The sequence below is a fragment of the Gorilla gorilla genome, chromosome 21 (genome assembly GCF_029281585.2).
Source record: "Gorilla gorilla gorilla isolate KB3781 chromosome 21, NHGRI_mGorGor1-v2.1_pri, whole genome shotgun sequence".
NCBI lineage: Eukaryota > Metazoa > Chordata > Mammalia > Primates > Hominidae > Gorilla > Gorilla gorilla.
In genome coordinates, this window is record NC_073245.2 from 35,269,220 (window position 1) to 35,285,234 (window position 16,015).

Here is a 16,015-nt window from a genome sequence, read left to right on the forward strand (position 1 = left end):
TGTGTAGTAACCAGTGTCCTCCCCACCATGTCTGGCCACTTGAGTGGAAATAAATAGAAAACTGCTCAATGGTCTGTCCGTTTACCAGTGACGGTAGAGTGTGAAGGTGACTCCAGGTAGCAGGCGAGTGTGTCTTATTTGTGTGTGTGTCACGCACTGGACCATAATGTCACACGTTGCGTCAGCAGAGTGAGGGCTCTGGGCTGCGTGTCAGGCTTTCAGAGGGCTCCAGATCCACCTTGGAGAGCAGAGGGGACGGTGGCCCTTCCTGGGGTACCCAGCATCTGCCTGGGATCCTGGACGCTCACCCTGCCTAGGCAACTGGCCAGAGAGCTGCTTGTTTCTAAACAAACACATGGGAACATTCTCTAATGGCCTAGGCCTGGGAAATCACGAAGAAGACCTGTGCGTACACCAACCACACTGTGCTGCCTGAGGCCTTGGAGCGCTGGCCCGTGTCCATGTTTGAGAAGCTGCTGCCGCGGCACCTGGAGATAATCTATGCCATCAACCAGCGGCACCTGGACGTGAGTGTGGGCCCAGCTGGCCGTGTAGGGTGGCGGCTACACCCATGCCAACAGCCCCCCACCAGGCCTGGGAAAGGAGGTGCTTTACTCCTTGAACGAGGCACCCTCCGTTCAGCAGAGGATGCTTGGGGCTGGGGGCTGTCCCTTGGCAGAACTATTGGCTGATCCCCACGCCTGGCCCACAGCCTCAGGTTCCTCTTTGTAAATTAAATTGCACGTCCTCTCCCTCAGACCCATCTTCCTCAGACAGCAGCCCTGTGGGTCCCTGGGCCGGGCTGGGCCCTTTCTTGGGCTGGGCCCTTTCCTGGGCTGGGTGAGCGAGACCCTTCTCCTCGAGCTGGGCCTGGGCCCTTGTGAGATGCCTCGGGGGTGCCTGCTGGGGCTGGGAGCACTTGAGGGAGGTCTGGCTGTCGCAGCCCCAGGACTTCCCTGGAGGCAGCAGAGCTTCCCATGCGTGGTCATGGAGTGTCCCCTGGTCACGGGGAGTGCTGGGTCTCCGTGGGGCCTCCTGTGCCCACCCGCCCGCCTCTGTGTTTTGGCACCAGCACGTGGCCGCGCTGTTTCCCGGGGATGTGGACCGCCTGCGCAGGATGTCTGTGATCGAGGAGGGGGACTGCAAGCGGATCAACATGGCCCACCTGTGTGTGATTGGGTCCCATGCTGTCAATGGTGTAGCGAGGATCCACTCGGAGATCGTGAAACAGTCGGTGTGAGTGGGGCGCTTGCCCGAGCGGGGCCAGCTCTGTCTGACACCCAGGCCTGCGTCTAGGACCATCCACCAAACACATGGACCCAGCTATACAGCATACAACCCGTGCCACTGGGCCCCTGCCTCCATGGGAATGACAGAGCTGCCCAGAACACTCTGTCAGGGTCACGCCTTGTTGTGCGTTCACCGACCAGCACACGGGGGCCTCTGGAGGGATCTGGCTCTGCGGGCAACGGGGAGACGGCTTTGTCTCCTGTTGCTCTCCTGCGCCCCTGCCTTCCTGGGGGTCCAGTCGGAGGCTCTGCACCACTGGTCCACCTGCCACTGGCAGGGCTTGGACAGGGCTTGAAGGTGGGATTCTTAGGTCAGATCTTGTTCTTGCCCCTCTTAGGTGGGGCGTGATCTAGGAATTACTCCCACTCTTTTCATGTAGCATGTGCTGAGCACCTACTGTGAGTACTGAGCAGGCAGCAGCCGGTGGGAGCGGAGGCTTCTGTGCCCGGGGCTGGGCTGCAGGCTCTGTGCGTGGCACCCACAGCAAGCTTCTGTGTCGGGCCCCTCCCTAGTAGCTATGAGGAAACCGAGCGCAGCTTCTCAAGCCCTGAAGTCTTGCGGTCTCGGCTGTCATGACTTGGACACCTGTTTCCGCACGGACCGCTCTGGAGAATGGCCAGGCTCTAATGCCTGCAAGGTTGTGGTTGGGCAAACTGCACAGCCAGCCACAGATGCCCCGGGGTGCAGGCGCTGCCTTCGTATGGCTCCCAGAGCCTGCAGCTGCCGCGGTCACTCTGTTCCCCTCAGAAAACAGAACAGAACCACTGAGCTTGAGGGCTCCTGGGACCTCCTTAAAAGGACCTTAAGGTCTGTTGCTCACCTGGTTCAGGGCACAGCATTTGTGACAGTTCCCTGTTCTCTGTGTTTGCAGCTTTAAGGATTTTTATGAACTGGAGCCAGAGAAGTTCCAGAATAAGACCAACGGCATCACCCCCCGCCGGTGGCTGCTGCTGTGCAACCCGGGGCTGGCCGATACCATCGTGGAGGTGAGCCCCAGGCCCCACCCGTGCCTGTGGAGATGCCTGGGCTGAGAACCGCGGGCCATGTCATCAGCCCCTGCTGAGCGCTTGCTGAGTAGGCAGGAGTCTGTGCCTCACGTGTTGACCTACAGGCTTCTGGACATGAGGGCTGAGCCCCTGAACATGGGCGCTGAGCTGGGCAGTCACCCAGTGGGGCCTGGCGGGTCCTGTGTGCGAGTTCAGAAGCCGAGCTTTAGGGAGGGCTGGGGTGTGGCTGAGTGCAGCCACGGGGCCACTGCAAAAGAGGCAAGAGGCAGCTGACTGCCAGCCAGGCTGGGCACCTATTTCCTGTTTGTATGTCGGCTCCTATGCGAGCTCCCCGAGGAAATGAGTGCTGAGGTGTCAGGCCCTGCGCTACAGGCAAGGACCAGCCGCTGGGAGGGTGGGACCGCCCACCTGGGGCTATGGTCAGGGAAGGCTTCCCAGGAAAGCTGAGGTCTGAAGAGGGAATGAAGAGAGAGGGAGCAGCGCTCTGGGGCAAACTGGTCCAATGCCCTGTGCTGGGGGACGGGCCCCTGGGACCTGGAAAGCAGCGTGGCTCCTGTGCAGTCTGAGATGGGCCTGGGCACAGTGAGGAGAGGTGGCCGAGTGTTTGCGGGCAGCACCTGGGTGAGGTGCTGGCTTTGAGGGGACCGCCAGCTGCAGGCAGGGAAGGTGCTGGTGGAGGGCAGCGGGAGGATGGCTTTGGGTTTTGGGTGGTGATGGGATGTTCAATGTCAGAGAACCCTGGGATCGGTGGCTGAGGGAAGGTCGTGTGTTTCTTGTGGACATTTGAACTGGTGGGACTGGGCCATCTCGCAGAGCCCTCTCAGAAGAGGTAGGAGGGGCTGCTGGGGTAACCCTGTGGCCTGAGAGGTGGGATGCCCGGAGGGGCCGGACAAGCAGATCCCAGGGGAAAGCAGGGGCGTGGGCGACAATGGGAGGAGGGCAGGTGGCTAGGGGGCCCAGCCTCAGGAGGCTGAGGCCCACAGTGAGCGGAACCTTTACGTTCTCCAGAAAATTGGGGAGGAGTTCCTGACTGACCTGAGCCAGCTGAAGAAGCTGCTGCCGCTGGTCAGTGACGAGGTGTTCATCAGGGACGTGGCCAAGGTCAAACAGGTAGGCATGGCCCTGGCCCCAGCCCCCCGACCCCAGCCCTCCCACAACCAGGCAGGTAGGCCCTGGCCCCAGCCCTCCTACAGGCCCAACACAGGTCCTGGGGTACCCACTGGGGCTTTAGTGGGGACTCAGAACAGGACTCAGGGTGAGGCTGTTAGGGTTGCCTGAGGTGTCTCCACCCCACTCAGCCTTTCAGATGAGGGCCCCGAGGAGGACAGGTCACATGGCAGATAGGTGAGTGCAGACCCCAGGCCAGCCCTGCCCGTGCCTCGACCCTCCGCCACGGGTCAGTTCTGTATGGAAGCCTCTAGAAGCCGATTCCAGCGTGGTGCCCTCTTTGCCCCTGGAGAGCTGTGCAGGTGCACGAGTTGTCTGCACCGGCAGCAGCCTCTCGGCTAGACCAGGGCCAGTCACGGCAGCCTTCAAACCTCAGCGGGCTGGAGGCCCATCTACACAGCCTGTCGAGCTTGGCCTCCTCATAGAGGCCAGAACTAGTTCTCCTTGTAGTCCTTTCAGCCGTCCCGCTCCCACGCTGCTCCCCCGCCTGCACGCCTGGCTCTGCAGTGTCTTCTGCTTGGCTCCAGGCGTGCTCCTGGGCCGGCTCCTCACTTATCCCCTACTCCTGGTGTGGACCCACCTTCAGCATCGCCCTCTCCCCTTTTCCCATGAGAAGACCCCTGGTGCAATCTCTGCCCCTCAGCTCCAGCCTGTATACCCCTGCCCCCTCCCTGCGGCACTCTTCACAGGGCACTCGAAGCAGGAATCCGCAGGGTCAGTGGGTGGAGTCCTGGTGAAGTCTCCAGCCATCTTTCCCTTTCACCCTCCCAGGAGAACAAGCTCAAGTTCTCGGCCTTCCTGGAGAAGGAGTACAAGGTGAAGATCAACCCCTCCTCCATGTTCGACGTGCATGTGAAGAGAATCCACGAGTACAAGCGGCAGCTGCTCAACTGCCTGCACGTCGTCACCCTGTACAACCGTGAGTGCCGGCATCACCTGCACGACCGCGCTGCGGGGCCCAAGGCTTGCCCTTGCCCGCCAGCTGTGCGCAGACCCTGGGCCTCTGTCATGGTGGGGGCTGTGTGTGTGTAGGCGTGTGCATGTGTGATGTGGCACGTTTATTTTAAGCAAAAGCCATGTTTTTCTGTGTGCCCCATGCCAGGCCTCACGTGAGCAGGTGAACAGTTAGACACCCGAAAGGCCCAGGCTGGAGTGCAGTGGCGCCATCACAGCTCACTGCAGCCTTGACCTCCAAGGGCCCAGGAAATCCTCCCACCTCAGTCCCCCAAGTAGCTGGGACTACAGGCGCACGCCACTATGCCCTTGTATTTTTTGTAGAGACAGAGTTTCACTATGTTGCCAAGGCTGGTCTCGAACTCCTGGCCTCAAGTGATCTACCCACTTCTGCCTCCCAAAAGGCTGGGGTTATAGGCATGAGCCACTGTACCGGGCCTTCAGTTTTTATTTTAAATTTAGTTATTATCTTTGTGAGACTAATCTTATTTAGAAATATTATGCTTATTAGAGGCATTTAAAGTATACTTACAAAAATTAAGATAGTATGTGTTAAATTTACACATGCATCTTATATGTCTAAGGACATTTAATTATGAGACAAACATGAAACAGAGACCCCCAAAGGTCAATGTGAATATTTGCTAGGTTTAATAGATAATGAAACCTCAAGGAAAAACTAGGTTTCTAAAATTTTGTAATTTAATGAAGTAGGTATTTTAAAAACCAAAGGAACCACACATCCTCCTTTCCGATACAAAGCTCCTCCCGGGAATAGATCTCCTATTCCCAATGAGTAAGCCTCGATGGGGTGGAGGGTCTGGGTGCGTTTGAGACACACATGGTAGGACAGAGGCTAGAGGCCACCCCCGCTGAGGACCCCTCTGCCGTGTGTGCACCACGGGAGGTGCTTCCCAGGGCTGTGGCTTCCTGGCTCCGAGGTGGTGCATGGGAACTTTGCATCATCTTTCTTTGCCCCATTTTCCTCCTGCAGTTGTGATGCTCTGTGTTCCCCTGGTGGTGACCCGGAGTCCTCCGCTTGCACAACGCTTGGTCCCATTTATGAGCGGCAGTGAGAGTCGCGGGTCACCCCCTCCCTTCCTCCCGCTCCGCCGCCCCCACAGTCAGTTGCTGCATCGTCTTTTAGTGTTGGCCTTCAGGCTTTCCTCCTCCCGCTCCGCCACCCCCAGTCGTCAGTTGTTGCATCGTCTTCTATTGTTGGCTTTCAGGCTTTCCAGACGCTCCACTTCTGCTTGGTTGGTTCATTCATTTTGAACGACACGCTGTGATTTCCAGCCGTTCACAGGAGGCAGCCAACAGGCTGGTGCTCGCTCCCACTGGTCTTCCCCTTTGCTCCATGTCTGTGTGTGCACGCATAAATGTGTATGTGTGCATGCCTGTAAACATGTGTGCTTGTGTCTGTGCATGTACGTGTGGACCTGCGTCTCCTTCCCCCACTGTCAGAGCTCACAGCATCAATACTCTGCCCTTCCTCCTGTCCCCAGCTGTATCAGTTTGAGTCTGCTGGTGAGTATGTTCACTGCTTCTCAGGGTCCTTCTGCAAAGTGCTGCCCAGCCCTGCTGGCCGCTTTGTGTCTAGTTCATGACTGGCTCGTGGGAACAACCTTCCCGAGTTCTTGCTTGTTCAAAACGGCCTGGACCCTTCACCATGAAGGTCGGTTTGGCTGAAGATGCCAGTCTTGACTCCACTTCCTTCCCCCAGTGCTTTTTAGGGCCCTACCGGGCACTGTCTGGAGGGTGGGTGTGTGTGCAGAAGTCTGGCGATGTCTGAGTTCTCGATCTCATCAGTGACTCACTGTCATTGCCGTGTCTTGGTGTTGGCCGTTACAGGGCATTTTCGCCAATACTCCGGGTGCTTGTTGAACGTGTTGCTGGACTTCAGGGAAGTTGTCTGTTTGAAACGTGTGTTTGGTTCTGTTTGGTTTTCTGCTTCTGGGCTGCAGTGTGGCGTGAGGTGGCTTTCTCTGGCCTTCTTCCTTGGTGCCTACTTCTCTCAGGACTTGGTTTGTCCTTGTCCTGTGGAGTGGCACTGCTCTCCAGAGTCTCTCCCGGCTGCACTCTCCTCCCGTGCCCTCTGCTCCTCTCCTCTGCTCTCTGTCCCCCTCCCTGAGGACTTGGCATTTGGCTCCATGTCTTTCCAAGTTGGTGGTCACCAAGGGTATGTGATTTGCGAAGGGGTTCACTCCCCTCCTGTGGCCTGTGGCGGGGCTGGGTGCTGACTTCCATTGCTACGTTGGGGTGAGCTGGATCACCTGGGGCTATTCGGAATAGGCTTCTCAGCCCTCCAAGGCAGCTCCTCTGCTGGGCCAAGGCCATGCTTCCCCAGCCTGTGGCTGCGCCTCCGCTGTCTCTCCAGGTCTCACCTGGGCGGGAGGCTCCCCTGGAGGCCAGGACCTGCCTTGTGAGGGTGCCCTTGTGGGAGAGGCGCTTGCCCGAACCTGCTGTTCCCCGGGGGCTCCTTGGTGGCCCCCAGGACTGGAGCTCTCTGCCCAGAGTGCCCCTCCCCAGAGGTTAGGACTCCCATGACCCTGTCCCCTGCCCACTGTGACCTGGGGTTTGCATGGTTTCCTTCTTTCCTAGTTGTGGTGAAATCATCACTTGTGTGTTTCGTTTTTCCTGTTCTCTGCTGATTTCCAGAAGTGACAAGATCCAGCACTTAAGGGGCAGCTGCATTCCTCCTGGAGCCTGGGGCCGGGTGGTACACATCAGCCCGACTCCCTGCTGCCTCACCCAGGCCCGGCTCGCTGGTGAACGCCTGTCCAGGGTGGCCGCTCATCCCCTTTTTGTAGGAACCTCCCGTGAAATCTGCAAACCAATGACCTGGCGAGGACAGCCTGTTTGCTGGGCTGGCAGTGAGCCGGCCGTCATGGCTTGACCCTCCATCCACTTCTGTGAAGAACTTCAGGGGCCCTCACCCGTTGTCCCAGTGAGGCAGAGGGGGGACACAAGGTCTCACCCAGCGCCCCTGCAGGCTGATGGCACCACAGCCACAAGGCTGAGGTTGCCACTTTTTCTTTGTGTCATCCAAACAATGTGTTTAAAACACAATTTAAGGCCAGTGTGGTGGCTCACCCCTGTAATCCCAATGATTTGGGAGGCTGAGGCCTGATGACTGTTTGATGCCAGGAGTTTGAGACTGGTCTGGGCAAAAAAGTGAAACCCCATCTGTACTAAAAGTGAAAAAATTAGCTGCATGTGGTAACCTGTCGGTGCCTGTAGTCGCATCTACTTGGGAGGCTAAGGAGGGGAAGATCACTTGAGTCCAGGAGTCTGTGGCTGCTGTGAACCCGGATTACACCACAGTACTCCAGCCTGGGCGGCAGAGCTAAACCTTAACTCTTAAAAACAAAAACAAACAACAACAAAAAAAACCCAAGAGTGGTAGAGTGCGAGGCGCGGTAGCTCACGCCTATAATCCCTGCACTTTGGGAGGCTGAGGCGGAAGGATTGCTTGAGTGTGGGAGTTTGAAACCAGCCTGGGCAATGTAGAGAAACCCTCATCTCTACAAAAAATTAAAAAGTTAGCTGGGCGCAGTGGCACGTGCCTAGGATCCCAGCTACTCAGGAGGCTGAGGTGGGAGGATTGCTTGAACCTGGAAGGTAGAGGCTGCAGTGAGCTACGCTTACGCCACCACACTCCAGCCTGGGCGACAGAGTGAGCTGCTGTCTCAAGAAACAAAACCAAACAAAACCCACAAGTGTGCCCTTCATGTACAGGGGCCTTGAATACTGGTGACCAGACCCAAGGAGGCTCCTGTGTTGGGCTTTTCTGGAAACTGAGGTGCAGCTTTTCCTCTGAGCCCCGGGGAATAGCATCTTTGCTCGGGTCAGCTGCTGGGTTCGTCCATGGTCCTGGCTGGCCTTCCTCACCAGCTGGGAACCTAAGTGCAGACCTCAGGGTGGCCTCACTCCCTTGTAAGTGGCAGGTTCCTGGTGGGTGGGCAGGTGGGTGGCCAGTGGCCCTGTGCCACTGCCACCCGTGTCTCTGGGGCTTGAAGTACATGGCGGAGCGTGCCTGTCCTGCCTCAGGGTCGGCCTCTGATGCTGCTGGGCCCCGGCAGGGGCTCGTCCGGCTCCCGGTGCCTTGTGTGAGTCTCTTCCGTGTGTCTTGCAGGAATCAAGAGAGACCCGGCCAAGGCTTTTGTGCCCAGGACTGTTATGATTGGGGGCAAGGTGAGTGACTTCCTCTGCAGTCCTCTCTGTGGTGTTTGGTCTGGGGATAGTGGGTGGGCAGCCTGCACGCTTCTCGTGGTGCCACCACATCCATACTCGGGAACCGGGTGCCCAGCGGTCACCGGCCCCTCTGGTGTGCCTGTGGGGGTGGGACCCTGTAGAGAGTCAGAGGGATGGAAGCCTCCTGCCTGCCCAGCTCACTGGAGGGGTCCCCAGCCTAGAGGGCCAGTGCCCAGTGGGCACAGGGCGTTGTGGCTGCTTCATCACCTGCATATGCCCTGAGCATTGCCTGGTTTCAGTTCACTTTATTTACTATGACACATACTTTCAGAGTCCTAGATGTGCTGTCATCGAGTCCCAGGTCACATCGTCACACTCATCAGCCCACTGTGGCCAGTGTCCCCACCTCCTGCCATGTTTCCCTAGTAGCTTGGTCTTTATCCAGAACTGTGGGGCTGCTGTGGGGTGCAGCGTCCTTAGGAGGGTCCTACTGGAGCAGTGACCCTAAGTGAGTCTGGACTGTGTGAGGCACCCCAGCCCTCCACGGCAAGGCCGGGGCCTGGGGGTGCTGGTGCCTGTGTGCAGCCTGAAGGCTGCCCTCTTGCTGCCTTCAGCGAGTGGGAAGCTGGTCAGAGGGGTGGGCACTCCTCTGGGCTCCGCCACCTCCTGGCACACCCCATTTGGTCTCTGTCCACTCCTGTCACCTGCTGTTTTTGAAGCAAATTTTGGAATTGTGTCATTTTATTTGTCAGTATTTCAGTATGTAAAGTCCATAGAGATATGGAGTTCGAAAAAGTTTTAAATGTTATTATGAAAATTTTAGGCCGGGCACGGTGTCTCACGTCTGTAATCCCAGCACTTTGGGAGCCAAGGCGGGTGGATCGCATGAGCCCAGGAGTTCGAGACCAGCCTGAGCAGTGTGGTGAAACCCCATCTCTACAAAAAAATGCAAAAATTAGCTGGGCGTGGTGGTTCATGTCTGTAGTCCCAGTTACTTGGGAGGCTGAGTAGGAGGATCGATTGTCCTGGGTGATTGAGGCTATAGTGAGCTGTGATTGCACTACTGCACTCCAGTGTGGGCAGCAGAGCCAGACCCTGTCTCAGCAAAAAGAGAAAAAAAAAAGAAGGAAACATTTGAACCTGGAGAAAAGCAGGAAGAACTGTAGCAAAACCATAAACCTGTCACCCAGACTAGCTGAAGCATTTCACAGTAAACTGCAGACACTCTAGCTCTTCACTCTTACATACGTCAGCATTCCTTTTCATAAAATGATGTTTTCCACCAGAACCACAATGGGAGTAGACTGAAACATCACCACACAGTACCACCATCCGTCACACCTAAAGCACTGGACAGGAGTCCTCCATGTCCTGAAATGTTCACTCGGGTACTTCATGGGTCCCCTGCCCAGTTGTCTTTGTAAAGTAACAGACATTTCTAAAAGTTGGTCTGAGTGAGGGCCCAGTGAGTCCTCACCTTGGACTGGCCGTGGTGTCTCAGTTCTCTGTAGGTTTTCCCCACGGTCTGTCTGTTACAGACATCGGGTTGTCTGTCCGCCGTAGCCTGGCTCTTTCCGAATATGTCCCTCCAGTGTGTCCCAGTATGTCCCTAGGGACAGTTCTCTGTTTCCTGTCAGTCGGCAGCTCTAGAAATCCTGGTCTCTTTTACCTTGTAATTTCTGAAAACCTAACAACAACCAGAAAACCAGACTTGAGGCGGACACGTTTCTGGATGTGGCGAGGTGGCCACCATCGTGAGCGCGCAGCAGAGCTGGGGCCTTGGGGCCGGGGGGCCTCCCTAGCTCCTCTACTGACTATCCCGATGGCAGGTTCCTGTGGCTGTAGCCTCACCCCCCTACAGACCCCAGGAACCAGGAGTGCCTCCAAGGGCCTGAACAAGGCGTTTTCGTGCTAAAAACCTTCACCCTCTCCTTCCAGGCAGCGCCCGGTTACCACATGGCCAAGCTGATCATTAAGTTAGTCACCTCCATCGGCGACGTCGTCAATCATGACCCAGTTGTGGGTGACAGGTTGAAAGTGATCTTCTTGGAGAACTACCGTGTGTCCTTGGCTGAGAAAGGTAACCCTGGAAGCCTGTGTTGGACAGAAAACTCACTCCTGCCTGGGAACGGGCGTTGTACCGGCCCCGGGCCTTTCATCCTCAGCCAGTTCAGCTCTGCCTGGACACCCAGACCTAGCCAGCCGGGCTGCAGGCGAGCAGGGAACGGCTTTAGGGAGGGCTCCCCGTGCAGTGCGGAGGACTCACAGTGCGTCCTGGGGCGCCTTGCATGTCACAGGCAGTGTCATCCCCCAACAGGGCACCCTTACTGCCGCGCCTGCCTGGCCTGCCCTCTGTACCCTCCCTCCCCTGCCCTCTCCTCCTACCCCTCAGCCGTGCCTTCTGCCCTGGGCCCCTCTGCTGGCAGGACCTGCCTGGCCTGCCCTCTGTACCCTCCCTCCCCTGCGCTCTCCTCCTGCCCCTCAGCCGTGTCTTCTGCCCTGGGCCCCTCTGCTGGCAGGACATGCACCAGGCCAGTGGGGTTGTGGGCCCCCAGCTTCCCCCAACTCCGCTGCCCCTCCTCCGCCCACATCCTTGCTCCTCACTGCCTGCCTGCTCTTGGGCCCACCAGTGATCTCAGGTGGCAGCACCTGCCTCATCTGTGCTTCCTGAGGGCAGCCTGGGCCAGTCCTGGGGAGACCCTGGGATGTGCTGCCATGTGCCCTGGAGCCCATCAGTTCCCACCCCTGTAGGCTCTACTGGGCAGGAAAGTGATTTGCCCACCAGATGGTGGGAGATCTGAGCCTGGCCTTCTCGTGCTCCCCTCCTGCCGCCGAGGGCCAAGGGCCCCCCCTAGTTCAGGCCGCCTGGGCTTCCCAGGCTGCCGCAGGTGAGAGGGCTGATCCGCTGTTGTTCTGCAAGCTCCGTGGTGCAGGGGGGGAATCCCTGGGCACCGTCCCTGTGGCCTGGCTGCTGCCTTGGTGTCCATGTCGCTCCCCCTCTTTAGTGGTGCCTGGCAGGCGAGGTCCCTTGAGGCACTCACGGGCCGGCTTGCCTCCGGCTTGACCAGGAACTGTGGCTCGTCCTTCCCTGCTCCTCTGACCGAAGCATCTCCTCTCCCCCGTGCTGCCTGAAGCTCCCCTCCTCATATGTGTTTTGGGGCCAGCTGACTCCTGCTCATGTTTAGAGCAGGCCTTCGGGCACCTAGTCTGGAGTCTCGGTGCTGGCGTCAGGGCCCCGTTCTCCCCGGCAGTGTTGCTGTGGCTGACTGGGCTGCAGCCTGAGGTGAGGGTGGAGAGCAGTTTGTATAGTCACTGTGTGCACTCACAGCGTGTCTGGGAGCGGTGACCAGTCCCGAGGGACAGGCACAGAGAAAGCGCAGGGCCGTGGCATCTGGCAGCTGCTGGCGCCCAGGAGGTCGCCACCCCTCAGCCGCTCCAGCCTTCTGGCTCTATTCCAGTCTACATTCCTCCTGAAAGGATCCAGGGAGCCGCTGGGGCTGATCAAGGTCGCGGTGATCCAGGGAACGACATTGTCAGCGAGCCAGGACTGGCTCCTTGGCTAGGCCTGGTTTTGGGGAAGGTTTTGGTGCACAGATCCTTTGCCACCTGGCTCCTGAGGAGCCCCCATCTTGGACCTTCTGCCTCAAGGCTGCCCAAGTCACGAAGGGGAGCCCTGCAGAGGCGGGTGGCCGTGTCCAGCCTGGGCCCCTGTGGGAGCGGGAGTGGGAGCAGGGAGTCGGGGCTGGGGCAGGGCCACAGCATTGGTCCCTCCGTGACCCAGCCCCGGGTGGATGGGCCGGCTTGTCCTGCAGTGAGCCTTGCGGCTGAGGACATTGGGGTCCTCACAGTGATCCCCTCCACGGGCTCCCCTCCACAGTGATCCCGGCCGCTGATCTGTCGCAGCAGATCTCCACTGCGGGCACCGAGGCCTCAGGCACAGGCAACATGAAGTTCATGCTCAACGGGGCCCTCACCATCGGCACCATGGACGGCGCCAACGTGGAGATGGCCGAGGAGGCCGGGGCCGAGAACCTCTTCATCTTCGGCCTGCGGGTGGAGGATGTCGAGGCCTTGGACCGGAAAGGGTGCGAGCCTGTGCCCCTGGGCACCTGGCACCGTGAGGATGGAGAATGAAGGGCGTTGGGCTGGGGGCATTGGCTGGACTGGGCTCTTGGGGCCAGGCCACTGTGTGCTAGGGTCAGTCCCCACCCAGGGCTGTGTGCCTGCCTGCAGGGGTGACCATTTCCAGGTGCCTGGAATAGACGGGGTCCGGGCTGCGGGCGAGGCCCACGTGGGGGTGCTGGGCTGCTCCTGTCTTGGCTCTGAGGCTGAATCTGTGGAGTCCAGACCGGGGGCTCCTCCTCCAGGAAAGGCCTTTTCCCCTGGGGAGGGTCTCCTAGAGGGACACCCCCTGGGCACAGGCAGCCCCACAGAAATGGGCTGGGGCTGGACAGGACCCCACTGCCGGGGCGCTCTGCCGGGAGCACTCTGCTGATTTGGGGCTTGCCTGCTGTTGAGGTTCCCTGGTCTAAGTTGTAACTGTTACAAATAGTTTAAAAATAGTATTTTGGAAACATTTTAAATGTGTAGGCCAGGGTGGGGGGATGGGGGGGTTGGGGGGTGGCAGAGGGGAGGAGGGAATCCTGAAGACAGCACCCAGAGCTTCATCCACCTTCTCCCCGCGCCCCTCTGTTGGCTGCACTGAGCTCAGAGTACTGGCCCTCCTGCAGCCCACACTCCATTCCGACTCCACCGGGGTTCTGTTACTGTCTTTCCCATCCCAGGATCCCATCAGGGCACTCCACTGTGTGTGGCCGTCAGGTCTCCCCAGTGTCATTTGGTCTGTGACAGCTTCTCAGTTTTTCCTTGTTCTTCATGATCTGGACGTTCATGAGGAATCCAGCACGGGCCTGATTCCAAGCAATAATTACAAAGAAAAGGCAGTGTTGCCTGATTGCCTTGAAGCGCTGGGGAGCCCGTGAGGCCTTAAGTAGGGTCAGGTGAAACCACACATGCCATCTGAAGTCAGAGCTGTGCCTTGCCCGCCCGAGCACACAGGCCTGTGCTCCCTTTCTGCGCCCTCACACAGCTTCTTCCGCCCGGGCCCCGTCCTGGGATGCCAATGTCTGCCCGTCCATCCCTCTCCCACTTAGCTCTGCCTTGTCCTGTCTGGTCTTGCTTGCGTTTTTCCTTTTCCATCTTCGAGGTCCCAGCCAATGTGCTCCACTTCACTTCCTGCCCCTCCGGCTGTCTGTTTTTCAAAAGCTCTGCCCAGGATTTCACAGTGAGCCAAGTTCTGAGTGGTCCTCTCCACTAGGAATGTGGCATCAGCCACTATGTCCTAGCAGATCTGCTAGTGATGACATTTCTTTAACAGTCAAAGGAGCAGGTGGGATTGGCTTTAGACTGACTTCACATCTCTGTTTGAGCAGGTCCCTGCTCAAGGGCCTCGTAGCCACCCATGGCCACTGGCTGCTGCCCTGGACCGTGCAGGCCTTGAGCTCCCAGGGCCATCCTGGGGCAGGGGCTGTGCCAGGCACCAACATGGCTTGTTCTCCAAGGTGGCCCACCTGGGGCGCTGGCTGCTGACTCCTGGCCCATCACCTCACAGGTACAATGCCAGGGAGTACTACGACCACCTGCCCGAGCTGAAGCAGGCCGTGGACCAGATCAGCAGTGGCTTTTTTTCTCCCAAGGAGCCAGACTGCTTCAAGGACATCGTGAACATGCTGATGCACCATGACAGGTGGGACCGACTTCCCTGGTTGGCTGGCTGGGAGGGAGGGAGGGAGGGAGAGGTCCTCTTCGTGGGTTGGATATTCCACCTTGTTTGGAGAGCAAAACCCGTGCTTTCAGGACGTCTTCTCCACTGTGCCCATGAGACCTTACTGGGCAGAGCCTTAGACCCCAGCTGGGAGTTTGCGATGGCCTCTGGCAATGCCAGGGGGCCCTGGGCAGCGAGACACAGCAGCACAGTCCAGCCCCCAGGCCTTGTGGACCAATGTGCTGAGCAGGAGGGGGTGTCCTCTGCTGGTTGGAGGTCCCAGGGGCAGCCGTGTCCCAGCAGGCCAGTAGAGGGAGCATGGGCCCAAAACTCCCTGGGGTGGGGTAGGGGGCGCACAAGGGCTGCAGAACCGCGGCAGGCGTCAGTGCCAGTGACAGGCAGTGGTGAAAATGGATTTCACTTGCAACGATGTGACATTATAATGTAGTTAGTGTTTTATTTCAGTGCAGTTAGCACATGGTATGGTTTATCTAGAGTTACAGATTTTGTAAGGTTTGCAGCTCAGGGCAGTTCTTCACCGTTGGCAAAAGTCGAATCCAGCGAGGGCTGGGAATTCACCTGCCCTCCACTTTCAGCTGCCTTTGGGTTAGTTTTGTCTGCTGCTCTTCGATGACCATGTCACCTGTTGGCTTCAGTCACACCAGCTCTGACCACATGCTGGGATCTGGGCTGGAACCTGGGCCCTGCTGAAGTCTGATAAAGGAAGTGCTTTTAAAATTGTGAACTCTGCATTTCGTGAAGTGTGCTTCTGACTCGATAGTGAACAGAAATGCATTTGTAGATTCATAAGTCTGGCATTTTTGTTCAGCACATCAGGAACTGCAAGTCAGTATTTCCTGTGTAGGCAAATCCCAGTTAGACTTAAGACGGCAAATGGAGATGCCGTTCCCCAGCGAGTGCCCCCTGCCCTGAGGAGGCGCCATGGGCTCTCCACTGTCTGCCCAGGAGGCCTCTCCCATGTGCAGCTCTAACTGCCCTGCGTGTGGAAGACACGTTTTAAATGCCAGTTTATTTAAAGGAGTGTTGGGTTGAAATAAGGTTTTTCTAAAATACTGTCCCAGGACATAAGTGTTGCTCACAGAGAAGCCCTGTGGCCAAATGGGCCTGGTGCAGCCTGGCTCTGACCAGCTGCGTGGGCCCCTTCGCTCCAGACAGGACCAGGTGGATGGTGCCTGGCCTCCTGCCCTGGGACTCTCCCCTCGGGACAGTGTGGGCAGGGCTCCCTGCTGCCCTGGCCCAGCCTCCTTTCTCCCATTCCAGGTTCAAGGTGTTTGCAGATTATGAAGCCTACATGCAGTGCCAGGCACAGGTGGACCAGCTGTACCGGGTGAGGCTCCTGGGTCCAGAGGCTAGGGGAGCAGCTGGGTGGGTCCATGTAGACGTGTTGGGTCAGATTGTTTATTTCCCAAGCTGAGTAGATTCTTGGCCTGGGCCAGAGGGGTTTGTGATTCTGATCTGTCATCAGTCGGCTGTGCCTGCCTTTAGGGAAGCTGTCACTGTCAATGTCACTCCCTCCGTTGAAGAAAACAGCTCCTAATGGCCAAGAAAGGAATGTGGGGCCTGGAAACTGAGTGACGGGCAGGGTCCTGGGAGGGACCTTCTCTTCCCTCAGTCAGGG

General features: G+C 58.1%; 2 protein-coding genes across 3 annotated transcripts in view; one reads left to right on the forward strand and one right to left on the reverse strand.

The window, feature by feature from the left end:
* PYGB (glycogen phosphorylase B) overlaps positions 1-16,015 on the forward strand; it is a 51,128-nt gene that overhangs the window by 33,072 nt on the left and 2,041 nt on the right. The window contains exons 10-19 of the mRNA XM_031005052.3: positions 381-527; positions 1,073-1,236; positions 2,162-2,276; positions 3,306-3,407; positions 4,236-4,383; positions 8,554-8,612; positions 10,551-10,692; positions 12,490-12,697; positions 14,224-14,358; positions 15,658-15,724. Of these exons, the coding sequence (XP_030860912.1) occupies positions 381-527; positions 1,073-1,236; positions 2,162-2,276; positions 3,306-3,407; positions 4,236-4,383; positions 8,554-8,612; positions 10,551-10,692; positions 12,490-12,697; positions 14,224-14,358; positions 15,658-15,724 (1,287 nt within the window). The remainder of the gene's footprint in view (positions 1-380; positions 528-1,072; positions 1,237-2,161; positions 2,277-3,305; positions 3,408-4,235; positions 4,384-8,553; positions 8,613-10,550; positions 10,693-12,489; positions 12,698-14,223; positions 14,359-15,657; positions 15,725-16,015) is intronic.
* Positions 14,809-16,015, reverse strand: part of ABHD12 (abhydrolase domain containing 12, lysophospholipase) — a 97,265-nt gene continuing 96,058 nt past the window's right edge. For both annotated transcript variants that reach the window (XM_063702461.1, XM_031005058.3), the window contains one exon: positions 14,809-15,090. In XM_063702461.1, the coding sequence (XP_063558531.1) occupies positions 15,033-15,090 (58 nt within the window). In that variant the 3' untranslated portion in view covers positions 14,809-15,032. The remainder of the gene's footprint in view (positions 15,091-16,015) is intronic.